This window comes from Heteronotia binoei, chromosome 3 (assembly GCF_032191835.1).
Source record: "Heteronotia binoei isolate CCM8104 ecotype False Entrance Well chromosome 3, APGP_CSIRO_Hbin_v1, whole genome shotgun sequence".
Classification (NCBI taxonomy): domain Eukaryota; kingdom Metazoa; phylum Chordata; class Lepidosauria; order Squamata; family Gekkonidae; genus Heteronotia; species Heteronotia binoei.
In genome coordinates, this window is record NC_083225.1 from 157,234,492 (window position 1) to 157,259,364 (window position 24,873).

Below are 24,873 nucleotides of genomic sequence, written 5' to 3' on the forward strand. Positions count from 1 at the left end.
CCACATGGGACAGCAGTACCTGGGGCTCCCTTATCCTGGCCCTGGTTTAAACTAGACTGCAGGAGAAAGCAATGCCAGCCAGAATTTCCTGTGCTTCACTGAGAAATGGAGCTCCCTTCTCTAGAAGACTAATTTAAACCAGACTGCAGGAGAAAACTCTCCACTTGGAGATGGTTCTCAAAGGGATCAGCCCCTTTAAACACTCTCCCCAAGCAGCAAGTTCGGTATATTTCCACTTCTATCTCACTATGGATAACAGTTTTTCATCTAACTCTGCTAATTTTACCTTAATGCAGGTCTATACTGCTTAACTTGGTACAAAATTTGGATATTAGTAGTAGCAAACACAGATATGTACACATGCAGCCAAGATAAGGTATAATTTAAGTGCCTAAACATCAAAGTATTATTGTATATGGTTTAACTGCACTGTATATATATATATATATATATATATATATATATTTTAAATCAGCTCTACTACCTTGTATCCAGGTCCTAACTGATGTATTGCAAAAATCTGTGCTGGGTTGAGAGCTTCAGTGAACACGTAGACTGCTCCAAGTTGACCACAAAACACTCTGTTAGCATCAGCAGTTTCGGAAGAGCCCAGAAAACATTTATCATAGCTCTGTATTTTCGAAAAAATGTAAATATTTAATACACTGTACAGAGAAAATTTCAATTACAGATACACAAAAGAAAAGCAAGATAGAAGCTATTGCGTCATGAAAAATGTCCTGTTCTCAGAAAAATACACTGCATAGTTCTACAAATAATGTATAGTGGGCTACAATATATGCCTCAGATGCACCATTAAGAATGAACAAGTTGTCTTATTCATCACTCAAAATAACCTAGTTTCTTTGCAGATACATTTTAGATGTATTGGAACATAAGAGATTTGTTGTTATATGACACAACATATTAATTACAAGCAAATCTAACCTAGATTGCAAATTAGATTTCCACTGGAATTTGGTAAAAAGCAGAAAGACTTCCCTTTTTACACTACTAAGAAGCACAAAATACCAGAAACAAATTGTAGGGAACAGTTGTAGTGCGAGATCTCTCTTGATGCACTGAAAAACACACTACTAACAGAATTTTCACACTGTAGGAAATGCTCTAAAGAACAAGAATGCCACCATCTCAGGGATGTCCTCTGTCCCTAGACCAGCTCCCCCATAAGTTTCTGAAAAGGATATATTGATTAATTTATTCTGCATAAATTCAAGACTATAATTTTAAAAACTTACATCATTCGTGTTCACATGCCAAGCCATATCACCATAGGATACTAGCTGACCATTAACGTAACAGCGAATTTCACTGTTTCTCCAGCGATTGTAGATGTGTACAATGCTAATCATGTACCACTAAAAAAATGGAAAAGATATCATTACTGGGAAGCAGTAATCTGTTAGAACTTCTAAGAAGTCACAATATATAATTCAAATACACTAGAATAATGTTTGTTTTGTCAAAAATGCAAGCTTCAATGAAACAGCCTTGTAATAAATAAAAAGTTTCTAGCTAAACTGGACTGCCATTCAGGCGACTGTAGAAAATTAAAACTGTGAAATTCATCAAACAAGCAATTCACAACACTGTGTAAATTGGAATCTGAAGTCCTCATGTCTTTTTAAAAAATTCCGATATGAACGTTGACCCAAAAGTCCCCTATGAGAAATGGCAAACGCATTTTGAAAGTGAAGAATATTTCAGAGGCAGTCTTGGATCTGGCATATTATGCTACTCAAAGACTAACAAGCACATACCATGGTCTCATGCCAGCAATGAAATTCAGGTTCAGAAAGCTAAGACTGCTTGAAAAGTAAAGCTAGCAACTAGGAGACTGTAGATGTGTGTGTGAGTCTTCTACCAGATCATCCAAACAACAACATTATAAAACTTCTACATCAGTGGCTCCCAACCTTTTTGGCACCAGAGACCGGTTTCATGGAAGAAAATTTTTGCATGGACCGGTGGAGGAGGCGGCACTGGGGGTTCTGCCACTCCACCCCTGCCCCATGCCACATTCTTGCCCCCTATGGGGGTCTTTAAATGAGGGGGCACCACGGATGTTTCTGCCTCCTCCTCCCATTTAAAGAACCCACCGATCAGCTGATTGGTGGAGGTCTATAAATGAGGGGTAGGCTAAGGTCACAGCAACGCTGCACCTTCTGCCATCCCAGGACCTGGGCAGATGAAAGAGGTAGTGTGGCCTCACTCCAAGGCTGCCTCCCCTGTCTCTTTAGACCGGGGCTGCTCTGCATGGCCTGGTGGCTGGGGACCCCTATTCTACATGGCCCCTAGTCACAGAGTAGTAACCACTATGCATGTTTCAAGTATTTAGTGAAATAGTCAAAACTCATCCACTAACAGCACATTAAAGTGAGTTGCTTATTTATAGTTCATACTACAAAATTATTTTCCTCAATAAGAAGCACCTCTTCAAATATTTTGCATACACAGTCTCCCCTTCAGATTCTTTGAAAATAATACTATTATACCCTTTATAAAGTGAAAAAAAAAATATCACATTTCAGACCTCATTACAGGCTTTAGATTCTACCTACCCTTGGCATTTTAAAATATAATCCTAAAAGCAACAGAATGGTAATCCTATTTACAGACCACATTTAACTACATTTTACCCACATTCCTGTGAAGACAAAAAATGTCACTGATCAGCAAAAACAGGCATTCAACACACTTGAGTAGTATTACGAATTCTAGTGTTACCTATCATTTCTCTTTAGAATGGCTTAAATGCCAGATTTTGATGCCTATATTTTCCTATGTGCTAAGACCATATACAACTAAGGAGGGAAAATCAGTTAAGTCCTGATAGAAAGTATTTAGAAATTTATCTTCCTTAGCTTAAATTTAAGAATATTATAGCAATATTGTGTGCTTATGTACACTATAAACCAGAGATATTATGTGGAAAATTTTCTATTTTATAAAATTAACATAAGATGCCTTTCTCAATAGACTTAAAACTGGGCAGTTGCAAAGTTATAATTACTGCATTTCAGATTGGTATCCCTAGGAACTATGTGAGAGTATATGAATGTTTTACTGATTTGTACATACGGTGGGGTAATAAAATTACAAGTATATATAAAATTCAAATAAAAATCAAAGCATAAATTAGTTAGCAAGTAATTCTAGATAAAGAGACAATGAAATTGAGCTGTCTCTCTGTGAAAGACAGTTAAACTCCGTTGAAATGTCCATTGAAAATCTGCACAGTTCTTTGAAATGTTCGTTGAAATGTCCATTGAAAATCTGCACAGTTCTTTGAGGATGCTAAAATTATTGTCAACAGTTTAAGTCTTTTGTTACTTTTCTTAAATTTAAACAATGTAGCGGAACTACATGCCTTATCATCTTTAAGTTTTTACGATAGCATTCCAAAAGAACTAATCTGTACAAAAAGCTTTGATTATAATAATTAAACGACACTGGTTTGCCCCACATTAATTTTTAAAGTTTATCTACTCATTGCAATTAAGGCATAACATTAACATGGGGCACTTATTCAAGTCAGTCAGTGTGTTATATCAGATCATGTTTTATTTAACACATCAGAAAATGTTCCAGAATTTTTTCTTATTCATATTCCCCCCCTCCCAGAAAATCTTGCAATTATGTCAAAACATCTTTTTTCCCAAATCTGAGTATATTGTACCTGGAAAATATCCATATTTCCAAATATTTGTATTTGGATTTTGTAATATTCAGGAATCCACCCCCTCCCAATTGGTCCAATATAACTTGACCATTAAAATCAATAGTAAATCTATCCTGGAGCATATTCAGTGTTCTGGGGTGGGGGTTGAGGTAGAGGTACCAAATCGGCAGTGTAGCTGCTGGTGCCTCTCCTCAAAAGAACCCACAAATTTCAAGAAGACCAGGGGATACGATTCTTTGGGCACCCACAGAAGGTGCCCCTATCGTTTATTGTTCCAATGGTGGGAAAAGAACATTACAAACCCAGCAGAATGTCCCAGAGAATCTCTGCAGTAGAAATTGAAGGGGCAAGGTCAAGTAGTCATAGTGGGGGGGTAGGGAGAGAGAGGGGGAGGGGAGAAACCCCAGAACGGCAGGGTGGAAATGGGGCCTGAAGGTCAGAGCAGGCATTTTCTGCCACATACTCAATAGCCCTTTAAACCAGAAGGACACATTTGGAACACAGAACAGTGAACTTCACCCTCCCCCAAAAAACCAACCTTCTAAAAATTAAAGGGAAGAAATACAGAGGGTGAAGCTACTGGGGAAAAGGCAGGGGGAAAGACTTCGGATGGAAGAGAAAGCAAGAAGAACCTATACCTAAAGCTCTTCCGCACACACCAGACCAAAAAAAAGAAAAAGGGGGAAGCAGAGGAAACAAGCAACAAAGCCTAACCCCCCCCCAACTCTCCCCCCCTCCAAAAAAAGAGAAAAAGAAGGAAAAACCCACAAAGGATAGTAGAAGAGAAAAATCAAGTAAAAAAATTTTTTTTAAAAAAAAATCAAGCAACCCACTTCCCAACATGCACAGGCCTGAAAAAAAAAATAAGTTAACCAAGTTTTAAACCAACTCCAAAGAACCAAAGCCGAGAACCAAAGCAGAAAGAAGAAACCCTTGGCCTCCCTACAACATACAACCTACTCCAGGCCCAAACAACAACAAGACTTCACAAAAATAACTGCAAGTCACAAAATCAGAAGGAACTAAAACCTAAGAATAAAACCAAAGAGAACAACAACAAAAAAGGCCTTTGGCCTCACACACACCCCTCTACATACACATACATACAGCCACCAGGCCCAAACAAAAAGTAACAAAACCCTCCAAACTGTAAGCCACAAAACCAGAAGAAACAAAAATCTAAGAATAAAATGAAAGGGCACTTTAAAAAGGTCTGTGGCTTCCCCCCCCCCCTCACACAACCCACCACTCAGCGAGCTGAAAGAACTAACAGTAAGATAAGAAAACTTTTTTTAAAATATTGTTCAGTCAAACCAGTTGCAGTCTTCATTCTTTTCCTGGCAGGCAATGATTCAAAGTCCACAGCAGTCTCTTAGCAGGAGTCAGGCTCAGAGCAGCAGCTGAAGCCAAAGCCAGTGCACACTCTCCAAAGCTCTGTGTGCAATAGATTTTAGCTCAGCCAGACTCTTGCTTTTATGCTCTTTGCCCATGCTCAGAAGAATTTCAAAACAGAAAAAACTTTTGTGATTGGCTAAAAAAGTAGTGTTCCCCCTAACCTGAAATCCTATTTGTCAAATTGCCACTGCTCCTTCACCCTTCGCTCCTGTTCTCTGGGAAATGGGTTGGGAAAGTAAGACAGTTACTTAGTTGGACTTCATATCTGAAGCCAACAAACTTACAAGTTCCAAACCTGCAATGCAATGTCATTTGCAAAAGGCTCTAAGGCATTACAGCTCCCCCTAAGATGCTTTTGCCATTGCCTCTTCCCCCTCCCTCCTGCTGCCATGGAAATCAGAGTAAAAGCTGGAAAACAGCCCTAGCGGAGAACAAAAGTTAATTTTGTAGCTCTCTAAACCTCTCCACCATCAGCTATTCAGTATAACTGAAAATACCCAAAAGCCACCCCCCCCCCCAAAAAATCAGCTTTATTTAGGATCAGCTATAGCAGTAGCCAGTCAGATTCTCTGATCTGTATTTCACTTTTTTAAATACTTGAAAAATATCAGTAAGGGATTTTTCAGGTATTTTCCGGCTTGGATACAGCCAAATGCACACCCCTAAACCGAACCATCACTATTATTAAAAACCCTATTTATTATCAATACACTTTAAAGACCCAGCTTTATTTTTTTAAATAAGTGCCCTGGAAACATTGTCTCTATTTACAAGGATCAGGTGGTTAAAACAGCACAAATTAGAAGTGAAGTTAAATATGATGACAATGATACTAGTTGGTAAGGCTGATATTCTGAAGGAAACTACGTACCTTTCCACCCCGAATGAAGTGAGTCTGTCTTCAACAGATTCAACAACAATGTTTTGTTGATGGAAAAGCAGACTGGTTACAGCAGCCTAAAATGCCTTTTTTCAAACATGTCCAATAAGGAGGTTGCATTCTTTTGTGCACTTAGCTGCTCTGGCTATAGCTATCCATAGTACTATAATCTTGAGGCTAAACTACAGTTACTACTCTACATAGTTACTACTCTACTACTCTTCACCCTTGAAGATAACGGAAAAGCGTCAGTTACTGCCAAATGTAGCAGTTTGTCTTCTGACTGAAGAAAGTCAACATCAGCATATTACACCTATTAGAAGATGTTACTGGGTTGTCTGTTTCTGGATCCATCTCAGGATACTGGCTCTTACTCTACTTTGATTTATTTGTATGACATGGGTTTACAGGATTACAGTGTTTTAATAATTCGCACTCACCTTGCGTGGCTGAAAATCATATTTCACACAGTGTTGAAAGCCTTTGCCTTTTGACTTTAATGATGTAACTATTAAGCAGTTGCCAACAAAATGAGCAGAGTACCCCACACCTTTACTAGTGCGAAAACTGAAAGACAATTTAAAATTACACAGAAGAAATTAAGCTTAACTGATAAATTACATTAATAATCTTGTATATATTTTAAATAAAAGGTTAAGCCACCATGAGCTAACCCATTATCAAATTTGGCATCTCAACTAATTGCTACTTTGTTAATAGACAGACTACCACATTTTTCCTCTGCTTTGTGCTTTACAAGAAACTCTTGTTACTCAAATTACTGCTGGAGAGCCATTTAATTGACTGCTGGTTTTTATATTTACAAAGTTAGAATGACCATGTTTTTCTCTGTCCCAATAACTGTTGGTTCATTCTAGAACATATTGAGCACCTACTCTATTTTATCAAGGGCAAAATGGAGTATTTCCCCAAGATCATTTCAGTTTTTCAGAAGGAAAAATTGGAACATTTCAGAGAATACTAGAAAAACTCCTGAGATATAGGACTGAAATTTTTAAGACACAGTTTTATTCACTCATTAGATAAACACAATTACTTTGTTTACCTTACAGTAATTTCTTTGTATACTTTACATATACAGCATATATTTAAAAATTAATTTGTTTGAAATGTGAAAAATTTTGGTGACAGTACAATATTTGATAATATTTTTAAATTGAGTTTACTTTTTTCATTGTTATAATCAGGTCTCAGATTCAATGGGAGCTCACAGGAGTGCAGCTCCCGAACCTTTCTGAGAGTTCCACCTCCTCCTTCTGAGAGTTCCACCTCCTTGTCCATTGAATAGTATTGCAGCTGCATAACAATCTCTGGATGAGCTCCACCACCTATTTTTCTACAAAACGATCCCTGGTTATAATCTTTAACTTAAAAACCAAATATGCTAATGCTGTTATTGTAGGGATGCAAGATACCTCCAGCAGACGGTGTTTGGTAGGTGCAAACTTACAGGCAGCAAACAGAGGCACCTGTTATGAGCAGCAAACAGGTGACACAACTTCTGGCATGCACCAGAAGCGATGTCATCACATCACTAACAATGCTGTGGTATTTGGGCAAACCTCTATGGTAGAAGTTATTTTCACCATAGAGTTTATACCAAAATACCATAACTTTGCCAGAGACACAATGACGCCACTTCCAGTGCATGCCAGAAGTGACATGGCCACTCTGCCACCCTTTGCTATTGATAAGATCCCCTGCCAGCCAGATGATCAGGGGTGCGGAGGGGCCCCAAGATGTGGAATTCTCAGCCTCCAGCAGGGGCCTAGGAAGCCTATGTTACTGTGACTGTTCCTGTCCAAAAATTATACTTGCTTTTATTTAGTGCAGCGTAAGTTTGGGTTTTCTTTAAAATTTAAACATTCATTTTTTCATACTGCTCAGATGACAAAATTAAGATACATGGTGCAGCAATTTGCACCTCGCTCTCGTGTACTGGGTATATTTGCAATTTTGACCAGTTCTGAATTTTAAAAACAAAAACAGCTAAATACAAATTAATTCACTTACCAATAAAGGTATGGTTTATCCTTATCTACATTAATATTGTTCAATGGATCCATGCGAAACCAAGTGTTAAGCGTAAACCCATTTTGATAAGGCCACTTGGCAATAGGAGGCAATGCAATTGCCTAGAAAAAAGAAAAGCAGAAGTAACATGTATTTTATTACATTGCAAATATTTTAATTTTATTAAAATACAGTTTAGCAATCTCACTAACTATCTTTGCAGACCAACAATGTCCCTGCCATGGCAATTCCTATAAGGTCAATGAAGTCAGGAGAACAAGTAGAACTTTGAAATTCTTCAGAAAGAATTTTCCATTTTTACTTCCTATCATTTTTTTAAATGATTTTTTAAAGATTCAGTGTTATAATATTCCCAGTAAATGGCTCTCTACTGATGTGAGAGCATCAGTATGCTACAAAAACAAACTATATGTTACTATATGCTACATAGCCTGCTACAAAAACATATTTATTTATTTAGAATTTATATCCCGCCCTTCCCACAAGTGGCTCAGGGCGGCTTCCAACAATAAATCCGATACAAAAATTAAACAATATTTAAACATGTAAGGAATTAAACATTTAAAAACAGATAAAACCTTAAAAATTAATAAATATTCCAAGTATATAAAAAGAAATCTGGCAAGTTGCATTAAATTCTCAAGCTAGGTGTAAGCTAGCCGGAAGATAAATCCTGGATAAATCCTGGCTAATATATTTCCCCATAGTCAGTTTATCATGAACCTTGAATATCTGATGTTGAATCATATAAAATATGTGAAGAAAACACATGCAAACAAGAATATATACAATCTATTTCCTCATAATAGTTAATTATCATTTTGGCACTGTGTGTTTAACAGCCAGAAAATCCTAAGACTGTCTGGCAGCCAGTGGTTTTAGCTCTTCTAGCATTATGCACCACTAGATGGCAAGCTAGATTTGGTTTTCTTTTAAGGCAAGAGACATTTCAGAGGTGGTTTGCCATTGTCTGTCTCTGTGTCACAACCCTGGTATTCCTTGGAGGTTGCCTTTCCAAATACTAGCCAACGCCAACCCTGCTTGGCTTCCAAGATCTATAGAGATTGGGCTAGCCTGGGCTATGCAGGCTATTTAAAATAAACTTACACAGTAGTTGAGGATTTCAGTTTTATGGGAAAAGATAGTTATTCTTTAAAACTTACTGCAGCACTACAGCCTGGGAAGTTGAAAAAAGTGTCAGGACCATGTCTTTGCGGCATCTGATTAAGGACTGACAGCAGCTTGACTGCATGCCTAGGCTGTCGAAATAACAAAAGTGTAGAACATTTTAAGTATAACCAGTTGTTAATGATAATCCTTGTGCTATATTAACTACTGGTTATTTCACCAGCAAAAACACAGATCAATTTTTAAGTAGATATCAGAAGACAACTTTAAAATATCAAAATCTTGATGCACTTTATATTTAAAAAAATTTATTACAGCATAAGCTTTCATGGACAAGAGCCTTTCTTCAGATAGATGAAGTACTGTCTTTAGCATCAACTTCTGACATTATCCAGATTTATGGACAATGATGACACACATCATAAACATCTTTGCATTTCCTGAAGCTTACCCAGATTCCATTTTCACCACGCAGCATGCTGAACAAAAGCTTCAACTCCTTGACAGTGATACTATAGCTGGCAAGAACCCCCAACATATCAACAAGAAGATCTTTAAAAAAAGGTATACAGAAATATTGTTAAGTTTTGTCAGAGGAATTGTTCACAAGAAACAAACAAACAAAAGCTTCTGGATGCTAGGCTTCTGCCCCTCAGTACTATGTCATTGTTTTAACTGTATTTATTGATTTATTCGTTTTATTGTACTGTATCTGTTTGATTTTATCTGTATGTGATCCGCCCTGAGCCCATTTGGGATAGGGCAGAATACAAATTAACCAAATAAATAAATACTTGTTCCTCAACAAAAAGCTTATAGCTACTATTACATGTTGTTGATAGTTATCCTTTTTCTAAATGCCTAGTCAAGCAACAAAATGTTTAAAATGCCATTGCATCCCTAAAAGAAACAGCAAAAAACTGAGGTACAGCCATGTGGTTTCTTCTCCTTTACTTTCCTGCAAACACTGAAGAACAAACCAGATAGAATACTAAATGAAGAGCTTCAGCCAAAACCAGCAATGCACAGTTAGCATTCTCCTGTGCTGTAGTAACATCCAATAGAATTTACTTTGTGTTGTGTTGTAACTATGGTATTATTCTCTTACTTCACATCATTGTCTGGTATAAACCAGAGGCAGGAAAATGTGAAACACTGTGACATCACAACATAAATTCTGCACATCTAATGTCCAGTTTAATCTTCAGTATTTACAAAATTGTTCACCAGGTAAGGAAACCTACATTCTTTATTACTGCACAGGACAACCAATATTTCTTAACATGCAACCTTGTTACTGTGTGACTGTAAGTAAGGATGGTTTGAGCATACAGTTCACTGGCCTCATTGCTCAACTAACTGCAGTAAACCACACCACAGGTTAAAGCTACATGTGGCTAAGAGCTGAAGTGGAAAGGACCAGGGCTGTCTTGGCCTATAATGATTAGAATGCTGTTTGTGCAGCCCCTACCTTTTTTTCTGATGACCTCAGGTCTGACAGAATGAAAGGTGTAACACTGCTGATCAACCTCTGGTATGCCCCAGTGCAGGATTATCAGCAGAAGGTAACTGTCACTGTGGGGTCATTTCTGAGTCACCATCTCTTTGCAGATGAGGGTACTGCTGTCATTGCCTGCTACACCAATGGCAATTCAAGAGATATTGCACAGGCAGACTAGGTGTTTCAAAGCATCAAGTGCATTGCTGCCCTGCTTATTTTTGCAGTATATATTGTGGTTGTGGTCATGTTGTCTGAGGCCACCTGCAGTACCTAGTGTGCCACCTAGTCTGTGGCTACCTGCAGTACCTAGTGAGGCAGTACCTAGGCTCACAGCCTGTGGTTTACTTGCAGACGGCCAGGAGTTGCAAATGTGTCAGGTGCTGGATGAAGGACTGCACCAGGCAGTGATGGTGGAAGCTTTATCTGAGATAAGGTAGACTCTGCCAGAGATAAGAATCCAATATGGTCCTTACTGATTAATGATGAGGCTTCTCTTCATTGATACAAAAGCCCATAGTGTCTAGAGTATGCATAGGTACTTGCAAACGATGAAGAAGGCATCGATAAGATGCAGCTGCATGAAGTCAGTTGTCTATGTAAGGAAAAAAGATTACCATTTGGAGCAATGAAGAAGTTGAAGGTAATACCTTGTACTATCTCCCACAGAAAAAAATGAAGGAAGATATGATGATGTGGCCAAGCTGAAATGTAGAAGTAGCTATCTCTGAGGTCAACAAAAAGATGGATGTTAGGGTCACCACTCTGATCTTCTTGGGGCAGATGTAATCATTGCTCCTTCTCAGATGAAGGATACAATAGAGACTTCCATTATTCATTGGAATTGTGAAGTTCCTGAAGTAGAACCCAGAACCTTTCGGGGTGGTGATACTACTTCTATTGCATTTCTCAATTGGAGGGAGTATGTCTCATGGAGGAGGGCAGGATTTGGGAGACATACGTTTGAATAAAATTTATTCATACCAGTGATGGTGCGGACCTTATTTTCTGATGTTATCCCTTCCCAAACAATGGTATGTTAGAGAAGACAGAGAACAGTTAGCAGAGAGAAGTTGCCTATTTACCCTATGTTTTCACATGTGGCCTGAGGTTTAGAGGTGCTCAGAGAAGAAAACTGTGAAAAGATGTTCCCTAACACTGATACCACTGTGCAAATGAAATATCTGAGTGGGAAGACATATCTCATTTCCCTTGGGCACAAACAATCCAACTGCATCTCAGCAAGAAAAAGAGTTTTGCACCTAAAAGCTAAATCCACAAGTTTTCACACAAAAGCTATGCAAAGGCTCAAAGTTGATCAGTTTGAGGCACAGAAAGTACAGCCTAGGCAGACCACATTCACACATGTCTGGGGTACATGTGTCTTCCTGACCACACACATTACTGCAGACAAAAAGCTCCCAAATTTTAACCACTGTGATTATGATGATGGCTAGAATGCCCATGTCAGATGCTTTCTAGATTAATACTAGATATATTGGCTACATTGCCCCTCCTTTTAGCAATCTGGAGAGAGTGAACAGGAAGAGCAAACGGAGTTGTGTGGGAGTTTAGAAGGGGTTTCTGGGAAAGGCAAGAAAGACTGGACCACTTCCTATATGAACTGAAGCAACACTGCTGATGAAGGAGCTGAGGTAGTGACCTGCAAATCTATACCGTCTTTTTTTTTCTTACCTGAAGTTACACTTATAACGTGTAATTTGGTAACTTTACTGGAGAAGATACAAGGACTTGAAGCTCACTTAGCCATACTCCATCTCAAAAGAGAAGATGAAGGGTTCATGGACAGAATGTATGAAGCAGTTTAAGAGGGCAAAAGGGGGAGGGGGAGGAAGTATCTCAGGAAATGCTGGAGTATCAAGCACTGAATGAGGGCATATGGAAAAACACAACCTACAGAAGCAGGAAAATCAGGAGACATTCTGAGTCTCTATTGCTAAGCAATTGGTTCCAAGATCTCCCCACAGATACTGATTCTGGACTAGGGGTGCGCATGAACTGGCTCATGAATTAAAGTTCAAGATGAATTTTAGCTGGTTCATGGTTCATGAATGAACTAAAGTTAGTGGCAACTCTGCCACCACAAACTTTCATGAAGTTTTAGCACCGTTCATGGTGGTTCATGAACAGAGACAGACTGGTTCTGAACAATTAAACTGTAAACTCCAAGACAACAAGGACAGCAGAATTGCTCAGCCTTGGAAACACCAACAGGAGCCCTCCAAACTTCAGCAGACACTGCCAGCCATCAATCACAGAGTTCTCATTCTGCTCTATGGGCTTAGAACACTCTACAATTGTCAGCTTTGCTACTGGGATCTAGGTATGGAGTAGACTCCACACAGTAACTCTGGTCCAGCCAAGCTCATGGGTGCCTCAGACAAAGGCCCACATTTATACCCACACCTCCTGCTTGTGAACACCATGAAGGTGAAAGACAATGGAAGTGGATGAAAGGGGTGCTTGTCATGGGAGCAAGAAGCCCTCCCCCATGTACCAGAGTCCCCTGTTCCCAGGCATCAAATCCAGCTTGCCACCACCATCACAGAGCAGGGCATTACTGTGGGTCTTGGAGCCATCTTCCCCTGCTCAGTCCTTGGGGCAGTCAGACTAGGGTTGCCAAGTCCAATTCAAGAAATATCTGGGGACTTTGGGGGCGGAGCCAGGAGACTTTGGGGGTGGAGCCAGGAACAAGGGTGTGACAAGCATAATTGAATTCCAAGGGAGTTCTGGCCATCACATTTAAAGAAACAGCACACCTTTTTAAATGCCTTGCTTCCACAGGAAATAATGAAGGATAGGGACACCATCTTTGGGAGCTCATAGAATTGGACCCCCTGGTCCAATCATTTTGAAACTAGGGAGGTATTTTGGGGAGAGGCACTAGATGCTATACTAAAAATTTGGTGCCTCTACCTCAAAACATAGCCCCCCCCCCCCGAGCCCCCAATACCCTCGGATCAATTCCCCATTATTCCCTATGGGAATTGTTCTCCATAGGGAATAATAAAGTGCCCAGTAGACATTTCCCTCCTCCACACGCTTTCTAAAGCGGGGGGAGAGCCTCCAAACCAGGGAATCCCCTGCCCCCTCCCTCTCTCACACACACACAAATACTTACTGGGTCTTGTTCCTGCAGAACTTTACTTGATCTCAAAACGAAAGCAAAACAAAGGGAGGGGCCATTCTCCAAAGCCCTTCCTGCTTCCTGCTCAGCCTTAAAGGCACATTATTTAAAAACGAGCTCTAAAACTACATGGTGATTGTGGGGGGCGGGGCTTCCCCCGCCCGCCAGCTGGCTGGCAGCAGGGAGCAGCCTGTAAAAATGGGGGATCCCCTGCTGGGACCTGGGGACTGGGAAGCCTAACTCAGACATATAGGCTGGACTTTAGAAAAGCTGATTTTAACAAACTTAAAGTTATGTTGGATAGAATCCCGAGATCAAAAATACTGAAGTATAAGGGAGTTCAAGAAGGGTGGGAGTTCCTTAAAAAATGAAAAGGAAAATGGGCGGGGAGGGTTATATGAAGTCAGACCCCTCCTCTCACTGCGGGGCAGTTTATAGCTAGCATAACCATAAACACGCTTCCTAAAATATTATCCCAAATATCATAAGTGCAATCCACTGCATGGCCCAAAATGACCCAAAATGGATGTCAGACAGAAACAAGCCTAAACACAGTTTTAGAAATGTAAGAACATCTAGTTAGCCAATGTCCTTCCCACACTATAGAGATGCATAATTTAGGACAACGGGTCTCCCATTAATCTGTTGACTCACCATGGACTAATCTCATCAACATCCAGCCTTACTTCCCTGCACCTGTTTAACCTAATTAAGCAACATTTAATTATATTCCCGAAACCTGGTTTTTTCTATCCAGCACTTACAGGGTCATCAAACACTGTTTACACATATAGTCTACCTACAGAAGAAGAAGAAAAAGAAAAAAAAGAAAAGAAAAAAAAGAAGAATTATTGCAGCTTTATACCCCACCCTTCTCCCTGAATCAGAGACTCAGAGCGGCTTACAATCTTCTATGTCTTCTCCCTCCACAACAGATACCCTGTGAGGTGGGTGGGGCTGAGAGGGCTTTCACAGCAGCTGCCCATTCAAGGACAACTCCTGTGATAGGTATGGCTAACCCAAGGCCATTCCAGCAGGTGCAAGTGGAGGAGTGGGGAATCAAACCCGGTTCTCCCAGATAAGAGTTTGCACACTTAACCACTACACCAAACTGGCTCCAATCAAGCTTTTCCCAAACCACTGGCCACCTCCAAAAACCCCATAATGCTGTTTTTGTGCTAAATATACCAGCTTGCTCCAGGAAGCATTTTGCCCTCTAGATTCTAGCATCCTGCTTCATAGCAGGTACTAGGGGTGCTCCTAGTACCAACAGCAACTCCCGTTTTGTGGGTTTCCTCTTTTCTCTTCTCCTCGTGAAATGCTGGTTGTTTTGCTGCTGCCTCTGCAGACCTCTTTCTTCAAGATTGGCAATTGTAGTCTTCCTCTGAAACGGCTTTCCTCCTCTCTTTCCTGATTGCCTTTTAGCTAACCTTATGTATTTTCAGTGTGTTTGCATGCATATTCTATTCTTTTATTCTCCTTTAATAAAAACTTTTCCAGTTGAATAGCTGCCAGATTTATTTCAAGAGTTTTCTTAGGGGGGAAATCCTCGTAAACATTAGTGGAGAAACCTCTCTTGCTTTGTCTCCTTTAAAATAATTTCCTCCAACTAATTAGGAGACCATTTCTTTGGGTAACATTAATTGTAGAAAATACAGCCATCACCCTTCATCTGCGTATTGTGAGTCAACACATAAGCTTTAGAGTGCAGACGTAGGGAAAAGACAAGTCCCCTAAGAGTTGGGCTGCTTCAGCTGCCCCATCCCCCTGCAGATACTTATTCCTGGAAGGCCAAGATGTTCCTACTCTCAAAGCACAGTCGTTCTTCTCCAAAGAGTCCTTAATGAATCCATACAACATGGTTAGTTAACCTCCTAACTGTGGACCTAAACTAGGGACCAAACTCAGGGATGGGAAGAATTCACCCCAGTCCAAGGTCTCTTGAAGGATTGGGGTGAATCCTTCCTGTCCCTGAGCTAGCACCGGGGAGGAAAGAGCTCTGAGACCAGAACAAGCCTAGTGAGAAATTGGTCCTAGCTTCTCTAAATGAAATTAAGTCCTCAAGGCTGGATGGCATCTAAGGGTCCTAAATGAACTTGCTGGGGTAATTTTGGAGCATCTGTCAACTATTTTTGAGAATTCCTGGGAAACAGGCAAGGTGCCAGGAGACTGGAGGTGAACAAAAGTTGTCCCCATCTTCAAGAAGAGGGAAATGGACCAGCCCCGTAGCAAAAAAATTTTGGTTGGTGGGGCAAGGGCACTGGGATTGGGGAATTTAATTGAACATTGTACAATCCTCCTTGGCCTCATGTTGCTTACTTAAACACTCTGTCTCCCCTGCACATGAGCCTGTCAGTCGGCACTCTCCCAGACTAGGTCCTCACTTCAGCTAGGAGGGGATTCCTGGTGAGGGGTGGAAAGAAGGAGGAGGAGAAGAAGACAATGATGCCTATGACATTGGATTTACACCCCGCCCTCCACTCTGAATTTCAGAGTCCCAGAGCGGTTTACAAGCTCCTTTATCTTCCTCCCCCACAACAGACACCCTGTGAGGTGAGTGGGGCTGTGAGAGCTCCCACAGAAGCTGCCCTTTCAAGGACAACTCAGTAGAAGCTATGGCTGACCCAAGGCCATTCCAGCACTGCAGGTGGAGGAACGGGGAAGCAAACCTGGTTCTCCCAGATAAGAGTGCATGCACTTAACCACTACACCAAACTGGAAGCAGCGAGTAGGTAGGACATCAGCTTCAGCCCTGGCCAGCTAGGTGCCAGGGCAGTGAGTGAGCAAGGAGGCTACTGGCTCTCTACAGTGCACCTGCACCAGGCCTCTCTTCAGTGCACTGAAGAGAGGCCTGGTACAGGTGCATGGCACAGAGAGAGCAGCCTTCTCGGATGCCCACTGTCATGGCACCTGGCCAGTTGGTAGAGAGTTGGCTCCTTGCTTACTCACTGGCCTGGTGCCTGGTCAACCAGCAGAGAGCTGGCTGCTCACTCACCCACTGCTCTGGTGCCTGGCTGGCCAGTAGAGAGTCAGTCACTCACTTGTCCAGCGCCCTGGCCATGGTGGGGAATCACACATGGCCGGGGCAGGGGCCTAGCTGAAGACTTAGGGGGTGTGGCTGTGAAATGTCCTGCCATGACTACATGCTTTAAAAGGAAGACCCATTAGCTTGACATCTATAACTGGGAAGGTTTTAGAACCAATAATCAGTCAGTCAATCCTTGAGCATTTAGAAAGAATGGCCATGACTACGAACAGCCAGTATGAGTTCCTCAACAACAAGTAGTGTCAGACTAACCTTATCTCCTTTTTGTGAAAGAGTTACTACCTTGTTGGATCAAAGGAATACTGTGGACATAATCTTGATTTCAGCAAGGCTTTCGATAAGATTCCACATGATATTCTTGACAAGTTAGTAAAATATGGTTTGGATCCTACTACTGTTAGATGTATTTATAGCTGGTGGACAGATTACACCCAAAGAGCGCTTATTAATGGTTCTCCATCCCTGTGGAGATGAATGACTAGTGGAGTACCTCAGAGTCCTGTGTTATACAATATGTTTATAAATTACTTGGATGAAGGAACAGAGGTGGTACTCAATAAATTTTCAGATGATACTAGATTACAAGGGATAGCAAATACAGCAGAAGACAGAATCAAGATACAGGGTGATCTTGACATGCTGGAAAACTGGGCTAACACTAACAAAATGAATTTCAATACAGATAAATGTGAAGTTCTGCATCTAGATAGGAAAAATCAAATATAAAGTACTATTTTAATTATGCTATTAAATATCATTGCACCTCAAATAAAACAAATCAAATGCATAACTAAAGGATGAGGGAGAGTTGTCATGGAAGTAGTACTTGCAAACAAGATCTAGAGGTCTTAATAGGATGATATTCTAAACATGAATGAGCCGTGAGACGCAATAGCTAAAAAGGCAAATGAAATTCTGGGCTGTATCAACAGAAGTATAGTGTCCAGATCACACAAAGTGATACCATCCCTTTTCTCTGCTCTGGTTAGACCAAACTTGGAGGATTGTGTTCAGTTTTGGACACCACAGTTCAAGAAGGTTGTTGAAAACTGGAACATGTCCAAAGGAGGGCAATGAAGATGATGAGCGGTTTGGCGATCAAGTCCTATGAGGAAAGGTTGTTAGGTATGTTTAGCCTGGAGAGGAGATGACTGAGAAGTTGCATGATAGCTGTCTTCAATTATTTGAAGGGCTGTCATATAGAAAATGGAGCAGAGTTGTTTTCAATTGTCCCAAAAGGTCAGACCAGAACCAATGGGTTGACATTAAAATCAGAATAGTTTTCAGCTAAACCTTAGAAAAAATTTCCTGACACTTAGAGTAGTTCCTCAGTGGAACAGGCTTCCTTGGAAGGTGGTGGGTTCTCCTTTTTTGAAGGTTTTTAAGCAGAGGCTGGATGGCCATTTGACAGCAATACAAATGCTGTGGATTTAGATAAATCATGACAGAGAAAGTGGGAAGGGATGAGCCAATGCTCAACTCTCGTGGCCCTTTCTTACATACTCAAGATAATGCTGATTGCCACTTTTGGTTCAAGAAGGAATTTTCCTCCAGGGATCCTGGAAGTTTCTTGCCTTCCTTGGGGCATAGATCAGGGGTCACAGTGGAATGGGAGGGAAGGTAATCATGTATTTCCTGTGTTGTACAGGGGGTTGGACTAGATGACTCTTAAGGTCCTTTCTAGTTCTATGTTTCTATGTTTAATTAAGCACCACAAACCTCCCTGCTTATACTTGCATAAGAAATAAGCCATTTGCAATGTACTTCAGTAAATCCCTTAAACATAACAACAATACATCTCAAATACATTTTTCTCTAGTTATTTGGTTTCTTTTTCCTGGAGAGAACAGGTATGATTTTGTTTGGAAGGGAAAGATAACAGGGTATCATTAATAGTAACAGCTCACCTTCACCCAAAGGCAACCCTCTAGTGGCAAGTAGCTATTTGCACAAATATAAAGGCAGATTTATTTAATATTCCAATAATGCACAGATTTATTTATGCAACAGATTCATCAGTTAAAGAGGAAACTATAAATGAAATATCAACATCCCTAACTTATAACATTGGAATAATACTTTACTAGTTTATATGTAAATGAACTGATCATCATTTTGGATGGCACCCATTGTCAAAGAAAAATGCATGGGAGAGTCGGCCACCATTGTTTCTTCTACAGCTATTATTACAAGGAAAAATATGAATTAGCTAAATTAGATATGTATATTGTAATTCTGTTGTCACACCTTGACTGGGATGCACTGATCGGGGCTTCAAAGGGAGAAATGGACACACCTCTCTGTCAGAATCTTACTGGCTCACCTTCCTAGGCACATGGCTTCCCAGTGTTCATTGGCTTTATGAATAGGTAAGTACATTCTTGTCAGCTGTGTGAAGCCACTCACCCACTCATAAATATGTCTTGTCAGGTTGATGAGTCTTTAAGTTGATAGGTCACCCTCAAGCATAAACTTCATGTTTAAATTTCAATTACAAACTCCATTTAGCATTTTGATATTTTCTAAGTACTTCATATTAACTGCTATAATAATAAAACTTATTCAAAACAGAAAAAAGTCATTCTACAACGTCAGAAGGTGCAATATTTGACATTTTAAATTCATGTCTCTCCAATGCCAGATGCAAAAAAAAGGTTATTAATCAGATAATTAACAAAAAAATCAAAAATCCATCAAAATTACCAAACAGATCTAAAGATCATCAAAAACAATTAGGTAGTGTCAAAAGCTTTCCTGAGTAACTCCATCGTACAAAATTTGTGAAAACTCAGCTACATGGAAGCCTCAGGAAGATCATAGTAGCAGCTACTTAAAATGCTCTAGCAGCAGCTGGCTTAAAAACCCTATAGGAGGGCCTAACCTATAGGCATTGGCCATAGGACTGGAACCACTGCATGGTTTGGTATTCGGAAAGACAGTTCTGCAGATATGAAGATTCTACACTATGGAAGGATTCAACAAGCAGTACCTTGAATTGAACTCTGAAACAAACTGGCAACAAATGCAAAAGAGTGATATGAATCAAGAGATCAGCCATAACCAGAATAAGCAGGTTGACATTTTTTGTACCAGTCGAAGTTTCCAAATATTAACTCACTTAATTGTAGATAACCATACTAATAACTTTAAATGTAGTCCTTTTTAACCCAAGCATATGTATTTTTATGAACAAGAGTTGAACGGAACATTAAAAAGTGCTTTTGTTTTTCACAAGTTTGAGTCACTTGTATTTGCCCTGGGGCAACAAGAGAACACTTCAACCAAAACTAAGGGCTGACAGTAGTTACTGGGCAGATCATTGAAAGGATTTTGAGTCCAGCAGCACCTTTAAACCCAACAAATGTTTATTCAAGGTATGAGCTTTTGTGATCATTGTTCTTCATTAGATTAAAGGTATTTGTCCATGTTTGATTGAAAGGTAGTCTTAAATATTTATAATTAAAGAGCCAATGGCAGAAACCATCCATACACATTAGCAGATGTTATCGCCATTCCTTGCCTATCCCTGCCCTCCAACACCAAGGTGTAATATAACCAGGGTGATTTTTGCAGCAGGAATTCTTTTGTATATTAGGCCACACATCCCTGATGTAGCCAATCCCCCAAGAGCTTACAGGGCTGTTAGTACAGACGAGCCTACTGTAAGCTCCAGCAGGACAGGCCACATCAGGAATGTGTGGTCTAATATTCAAAGAGTTCCTGCTACAAAAAAAGCCCGGAATATAACAATGACTGAAGTATTATGTTAGATGATGGCTCTCAACATTGTTTTTACACAGCTTTACTTGCAAATAAAAGCAGCCATTCGTAAGTTAATAAGAGGGTTCAATATGAGAGTTGTATTTTGATTAAATTCAAATTTCATTTTAATTACAGCTGGAACTTTAATTTTCTTTTCAAATCAAATGTAATTTTTAATCTGTGCTTCTTATTCACCAGGATCTAAAAGACTTAATAGCTATATTTGAGCTGGTCAGTAAAAAAAACTGCGGCACAATATTTGACTCTCCATAGGAATTTTATCAAGACAACTTTTAGAATGTGCTTAGTATTTTATGCAAGTGATATTTTATTTATTATTTATGCAAGTGATTATTTGCAGAAATTATCTTAAAATATAACAAAGCCTGTAATCCAAAAGTATGTGTAATACACCAAATAGCCTGTTCCTTTAGTTTGGTACACGAATCTCAAATGCTAATGAAAATATCCTAAATAGCATTATTTCAACATAATTAAAATTAGGTACATGTGCTAAGCAACATGCCACCATCCACTCTGCATCTCATTCCCCAAATGTATGCCAATGAATAGCATTATTTCAACATAATAATTAAAATTAGGTACATGTGCTAAGCAACATGCCACCATCCACTCTGCATCTCATTCCCCAAATATGTATCGAAATTGCTGAGCAGACAGGTTAAAATGGATAAAAGGAAGTTACTTCTTCACCCAAAGGGTGATTAACATGTGGAATTCACTGCCACAGGAGGTGGTGGCGGCCACAAGCATAGCCACCTTCAAGAGGGGTTTAGATAAAAATATGGAGCAGAAGTCCATCAGTGGCTATTAGCCACAGTGTGTGTGTGAGTATATATATAAATTTTTGCAACTGTGTGACACAGAGTGTTGGACTGGATGGGCCATTGGCCTGATCTAACATGGCTTCTCTTATGTTCTTATGCCCAAAGCTCATTACATATTCTTATAACATCCACTAGATCAAAAGCACTAGTAGAAGCTACTACTTTGGGATGCAATCCAACTTCATAACAAGTTCAATGGGAAAGTGAGAAACTGAAACACAGCAGAAATCCCATTTCAAGGAGATAATAATCTGAAGAATCACAAAAAATCTTCTAGATACATTTTGTAATCATCTATTTTCAAATAAAATTGCACCCTTACAACAGTCTGACATTTAAAAAACAGTATTAGACTTCTTTCTTTTAATCCATTTTACAATGTGACTGCTTAGTGTATCATTGAGAATTTACCTTTTCTTCTTTCGAAAGAAGGCATTTCCTATTAGCCCTCTTTGAACATACCAGCAGGAAATACCATATTAAATTAAGCCACAAGGTTAGACAAAACAAATATAAAATACACCACCTTTAATTAACTGGATAATTCCAGATGAGTAGCCATGTTAGCTTGTAACAGGAAAAAAAACAAAAAAACCCAGAACAGTGGCACCTTAAAGACTAACTAAATTTATTCCAGTGTAAACTATCATGAGTCAGAGCTCATGTCATCAGATGAAGACCCATGTTTAGAGTCACAAATAAATTTTACAAAATTGGGGCATCAAACATATAAGCATGTATTTCATGTGGCTGTTAGACAATTATTCACAAATTCACAAGTTAGTTACAGTCAGAGGTGGCCAACAGGGACAACTCACCTGGACCCTTCTCTGAGGGGAATGACCCCCACCAGCTCTGCCTCTGAAGGAAGAGGAGAAAAAAAAAGGTGCAGGTTCCTTCCCCTCCCATGTGGGACTTGGACAGCTGTTTTCTGCAGAGGTTGCAGCTACTGCCCACCTCACACAGGGCAAGGTCCAATCCTTGCTTGGTCCCAGGGAGAAGCAGCAACAATTTATGGGGCCCCATCCTGAATTTTTGCTCTAAGACAATCTCAAATACAGTACACAATGATGCTTATATATACTGTAGTTACTGCATAGTTATTCTGTTCATATTGCTATACACCCCCCCGCGACACACAACCCAACTAAACAGAGTATAGTTAGAGTAAAGATCGGGAGAAATCACCAGCAGTGGAACAGACCCCTGACCATGTAAGGTTTGAAAGAGCTTTGAAGTTAAAAATAAAGGTTCAACTGGAGTAAAATCAAGACACATTCATGTGTATAAGAAAGCAAGGAGTGATGCACTCAGTGAAGTATGGAGGCCTACACAAGCTGCGTACAAGTTTATATAGAACAGCAGAAGACGAGGGAAAAAGGTGGTCATGGATATGCATGACTGAACAGATCACAGTGTAAGGAGTATGTACACATACACACTCCGCAAGCATGAAGCAAAAATTATTTACATGTTTTTTAAAAAGATAAGCAGTAAACAAACCAAGTAAAAACAGTACCCACAAAAGCAATGTGAAAAGTTCGCTGGATACATAATAAAATTGTCCCATATTGTCTATATAAAGGTAACCATTCTTGAAAGATGTTTTTACATCAATACTATCATAAGTAGTTACAACTACTCAAGGTTAAGATTTTTTTCAGATTTAACTTGAGACTTGCCAAATAATATTCTTACATAGGAAGCTTGACTCTGAAAAGTTTCAGAACTGTGGTAAAAGACAAAGTAACAGGAAAAGTTTGTTTTCACATAGGCAAACCCTTTCTCAGATTTAATTGCATTTAAACATATACTTCACAATTTACACTTAAGACATAATAAGACTTCTAAAAGTATCTCAGCATTTTTGAGAAACAATCTAAGAAAAGACCCTCAGAACCTGGAATTATAAATACCTCTTTTCAAAGCACACACAATTTCATTAATAGCAAACCCTTTTGACATCTGTAGGATACTAAAACATTGCTAATAAAATTATTGAGGCAAGTGTTCACTAATTACTTATGAGGGCCAGTTTATCTGCCCCTACTCCATGCCTCAACAACAACTCAGATAACATACTTCAATTGTAATTAACCAGTTAATCTGTAATGTTCAAAAATATTTAGATTATACTCATCGGTCTGGTGGTTTATACCTGCAATCATGTCATCCACAGTACTCATCTTCAACAGCACTTGTTCAATTAAACCAACTTCTGTGCTGGTCTGTAAATTGCGGACGCTTTTACGAAGGATGGCGGTGAACATACTCCAGATTTCTGCTTGACATGTTACATCACAGTGCTCTAAAAGTTCTGACATGCATGTTATGCTTTCTGCATCCTGGATTATAAAGTTCATCTCTAGATCGAATTCTCCACCAACCAACTGAAAATAAAACACAATAAAAGAAAAAGGTTATTTACAAATTAAATTTTGACAAGATTTGAGAGAGTAGCTAAATCATTATTTAGGCTTATTGCATCTACATTTCTAGGGCTGCATCAAATATTTCAACTTCCTTTTGGTATTCAGAAAATGCATGTAAAGAAGGCACTCAGCACATGGCTGCAGGTTTGTACCATTGTTATGTTATGTTATTAACAACTATCTTATATTTGCCCTTTATACATACTATTTGTTACAGCTCCATGCATGCTGAACATACAGGAGCAACATACATTTACTGTCATGTGATGCACAAACTAATCCTGAAATTGTTACATCAGTCCTACCATAATGTTCAAGTAAAATAGCTACTCAAATGGCAGGTCTTAGGTGCTACTGAACAGTAACAAATGATTAGTTAATTTTTCTATCTCTTAAAAATACTTGTAGCATTTTCACTTTTTCCTGTGAGACCTCTTTATGTGTAAAAACACCTCTCTGCATTGTTCTGTGGTGATGAGAAGAGATTTTTTTGAGCAGGAATGCACGGGAACACAATTCTGGCTGGCTTGATGTCAGGGGGTGTGGCCTAATATGGAAATGAGTTCTTGCTGGGCTTTTTCTATTAAACAATGGTGATATCAGCCGTGTGGCCTAATATGCAAATGATTCCTGTGCATTTGAGGTTCAAGGAAAAGCAATACTTTTTTTGAGTGGGAACACACAAGAATGCAGTTCTGGCTGGCTTGGTGTCAGGGGTGTGGCCTAATATGCAAATTAGCTTCTGCTGGTGACGATCATTATGCTGCCTTCTTACCTACCTTAGCACCCCCTACTTATGCTGCCTTCTTGCCTTCCTTAGCATTCCCTACTTATTTTCGCTGCCATCAAAGGCTCTTACCTAAGAATTCTTAGTTAGATTTAAAGAACAGAATGGCTTAGTATAATTAGTAGAATGACAGAACACTCAGTGCATAGGGGTGGCTCTGAGGTAAAAAGGGGATCCTTACTCAAAATAAA

At 39.5% G+C, this 24,873-nt stretch overlaps 1 protein-coding gene across 8 annotated transcripts in view; it reads right to left on the reverse strand.

Moving 5' to 3' along the window:
• Window positions 1-24,873, reverse strand: part of NBEA (neurobeachin) — a 581,951-nt gene that overhangs the window by 514,639 nt on the left and 42,439 nt on the right. For 7 of the 8 annotated variants that reach the window (XM_060234688.1, XM_060234693.1, XM_060234692.1 and 4 more), the window contains exons 2-8: window positions 23,622-23,853; window positions 9,613-9,713; window positions 9,197-9,292; window positions 8,013-8,134; window positions 6,419-6,545; window positions 1,260-1,379; window positions 485-631 (exon numbers count right to left, since the gene is read on the reverse strand). In XM_060234688.1, the coding sequence (XP_060090671.1) occupies window positions 485-631; window positions 1,260-1,379; window positions 6,419-6,545; window positions 8,013-8,134; window positions 9,197-9,292; window positions 9,613-9,713; window positions 23,622-23,853 (945 nt within the window). The remainder of the gene's footprint in view (window positions 1-484; window positions 632-1,259; window positions 1,380-6,418; window positions 6,546-8,012; window positions 8,135-9,196; window positions 9,293-9,612; window positions 9,714-23,621; window positions 23,854-24,873) is intronic. The other variant, XM_060234694.1, reaches the window with a different exon arrangement.